This window comes from Trichechus manatus, unplaced genomic scaffold, assembly GCF_000243295.1.
Source record: "Trichechus manatus latirostris isolate Lorelei unplaced genomic scaffold, TriManLat1.0 scaffold00244, whole genome shotgun sequence".
NCBI lineage: Eukaryota > Metazoa > Chordata > Mammalia > Sirenia > Trichechidae > Trichechus > Trichechus manatus.
This window is the reverse complement of record NW_004444180.1, coordinates 785,134-788,186: the sequence shown is the minus strand read 5'-3', so window position 1 is coordinate 788,186 and position 3,053 is coordinate 785,134. Positions and strand designations below refer to the sequence as shown.

The 3,053-nt window shown below is 67.6% G+C and overlaps 1 protein-coding gene across 3 annotated transcripts in view; it reads left to right on the top strand.

Moving 5' to 3' along the window:
* GATD1 (glutamine amidotransferase class 1 domain containing 1) overlaps window positions 1-3,053 on the top strand; it is a 7,116-nt gene that overhangs the window by 2,671 nt on the left and 1,392 nt on the right. For 2 of the 3 annotated variants that reach the window (XM_023724378.1, XM_023724379.1), the window contains exons 1-3: window positions 194-536; window positions 838-945; window positions 2,156-2,250. In XM_023724378.1, coding sequence (XP_023580146.1) covers window positions 206-536; window positions 838-945; window positions 2,156-2,250 — 534 coding nt within the window. In that variant the 5' untranslated portion in view covers window positions 194-205. Of the gene's footprint in view, window positions 1-51; window positions 129-193; window positions 537-837; window positions 946-2,155; window positions 2,251-3,053 lie in introns of those variants that run through there. The other variant, XM_004389376.1, reaches the window with a different exon arrangement.

Genomic DNA, 3,053 nt, shown 5'->3' with positions numbered 1-3,053 from the left:
GGGGGCGGGGGGGCGGTAAGCCCAGCTGCCCACGGCCACCGTCGTCCACAGGTGTGTCTGCCCCATCCTTCCTGCACTGCTTCACGCTGGCCAGTGCCGCCTTCAGCTTGCAGGTGGCCACCCCAGGGGTGAGTGCGGCTGCCCCTACCTGCAGCCAGGCCCATGGCGCCCTTTGCTGCTTTGCCCTTGTGGGGCCTATGACTCCATGTGGGTCTGTGGTCCCTATGTTCCAGGCTTTGGTGCTGCCTGTGGGACGCGACCTTTGGCCGCAGTTGGCACCTGCTTATGTGGCGGCCTGTGCATGCTTACCCTGGGGGCGGGGGCCCCACCTGGGGGGACCTGTGAAGCTGGCAGCTCTCGGTGCTCTGAGGGACTCCATGCGGCGTCCCCATGTGTCCTGTGCCCACCCCGGCCTGGACGCTGCCCACAGGGGAAGGCCATGGACTTTGTGGATGTGGATGAGAGCAACGCCCGCTGGGTCCAGGACTTCCGCCTCAGGTCCTACGCCAGCCCCGCCAAGCTTGAGTCCATCGACGGTGAGGCCCCTGCAGGCCGGGCGGGGGTCCAGGCAGGCTGGGGCCCCCACAGCGCTCCTTCAGCCCTGCTCAAGTGCCCGGGCTAGCCTCCAACCCCACACTCCAGGTCCCCTGACCCCATGACCCCAGCGTTCCTGAGCCTTTGTCTGGGGGAGGGGGCAGATGGGACCACGTGGGGCAGTAGAACCACTGGAGGGTGTGGTGGGCCTGGGGTCTCTTCATGTCTTTAAGAGCAGAGTGGCAGGGAGGGTGGACCCTGCTGGACCTGATGGATGGCGTGGGCCCTGTGCCCTCTCTCCAGGGGCCCGGTACCACGCGCTCCTCATCCCCAGCTGCCCCGGGGCACTTGCTGACCTGGCCAGCAGCGGATCTCTGGCTCGTATCCTGCAGCACTTCTGCTCCGAGAGCAGTAAGTGACCCCTGGGACTGGGGGGCCGTCGCGGGGTGCAGGGTCATTTCACGAGGGGAAGCGTGTGTCCACGTGGGCAGTGGACGAGTCTGTCACCCATATCTGAGCGTGTGACCCTTTCCCACCCCGGCACTGTGTACCCTTGGTCATGCCGGCTCTGGTCCCCATGACCTGGGCTGCGCCCCCTGCAGTCAGCCAGCTCTGGTCCCCGTGGCCTTGGCTGCGCCCCCTGTGGTCGGCCGGCTCTGGTCCCCGTGGCCTTGGCTGCGCCCCCTGTGGTCGGCCGGCTCTGGTCCCCGTGGCCTGGGCTGTGCCCCTGCGGCCAGCTGGCTCTGGTCCCCATGGCCTGGGATGCGCCCCCTGCCGGCGGCCAGCTCTGGTCCCGGTGGCCTGGGATGCGCCCCCTGCGGGTGGCCAGCTCTGGTCCCTTTGGGAAAGTGCAGCCTGTGGTTCAGGTCGGGTCCGGGGCCAGAGGGGCTGGAGAAGGGCTGCTCCATGGGGACCTGGCTGTGACGGCACGTCTGCTGACCCCCGGCCACATGCTGTGCAGAGCTGTGTACTCATACAGGAACCTTTGTCCCGGGGACAGGGCCTCCTGTCCCCGCACAGCAGGACAGGCTGCCATTGTTCCTGGCCTCAACCTCGGCCGTGGGAACCACCTGCTCTAGGCGGCGCCCCGGGAGGAAGCCTGAGGGCCAGGTGACCCCAGTGCAGGTGTGGGCAGTGTCTTAGGGCCTTGCTGGTGGCTCTGGGTTGGGGGCTCCCAGGAGGCATGAGGAGGGGTGTGGCTGGTGTGCTTCGTATCTACACGCCCGTCCTTCTCTGCGTGTGTAGGGGGTGCGATGTCGCCACAGCTTTCTCCTCGATGGGGTCTGTATAGTGATAGACCCCGGCCCCTGGGACACGGCGCTGTGGGCGGCTGGGCCCACTTGGGCTCCATGAACCACCAGCGGGTCCCTTAGCGTCCCCGGGTCGGGTGAACGAGACGTCCATGGTTCCCTTTGTGTCTGTTCTCGATCTGATGTCTCCCAGCACCTTCCGCAGCCCAGCAGGTGGGGCGGGGCAAGAGGCAGGGAGGATCTGCGGGGCTGGAGGGCAGTGGGCCTTCGTGGGGAGGGCAGCCGGTGTGAGGGGGCTGGGGGGCCAGCGTGTGGGCTGTCTGGGCAGCCAGCGGGGTCAGCCCTCAGCCCTGCTGTGACCACGCTTTCAGAGCCCATCTGCGCTGTGGGCCATGGTGTCGCCGCCCTGTGCTGTGCCACGAGCGAGGACGGCGCCTGGCTGTTCCAGGGCTACAGCGTGACGGGGGTGAGTGCTGGGCGTGGGGTGGGGGGCGCCCTTGTGGACGGAGCAGCTGCTCCCTGAACGCTGAGCTGTGTCCCCATGGTGTAGGGATTGGGGGTGGTCTTGTGGATGGAGCAGCTGCTCCCTAAACGCTGACCCGTGTCCCCGTGGTTTAGGGCTGTAGGGGGCGCCCTTGTGGACGGGGTGGCAGCTCACTAAACACTTACCTCTGTCCCATGGCGTGAGGCGGGGCCTGACCTGCAGAAGGTGGGTCTCAGCCGTGCGTGTGAGAGCACAGGGCGCCCCCGCCACCTTGGGTGAGGGGTGACGGTCACAGAGGTCTGCGTCCAGTGTGGGTGGTGGCCTGTGTCACCCTCACTGCCTGCCCAGCTGCAGCCTGGAGCGGTCCTCCCACCACGTCCCAGATGCGGCCAAGAGTCACAGCCCCCGCTTTACCCCCACACGGTGTGGCTGGCCGTGGCCCTGGGGGACCCAGTCAGCCGTGCCGTGCAGGTGGTGCAGGGAGGGGGCAGTGGGGGTCCAGGATGCTTGAAGTGTGTTGAGGATGTGGTACCCCAAGGTTTGCGAGTGGGCTCTCTGGGGGCAGGAGGACCCCAGGCATCTGTCCTGGGCCTGGGGGAGGAGCAGGGTGGCTCGAGGCTTTTGTCTGAACCGTCCAGGTGGGCAGGGGTGGGGAGGGTCAGAAGAGGACAGGCCGGCACAGCTGGGCAGGGAAGGCTTGGGCAGTTGGGTTGGGATGGTGGGAAGGACGAGCAGGGAGGGCCAGGGCAGGTGGGAAGGACGAGCAGGGAGGGCCAGGGCAGGTG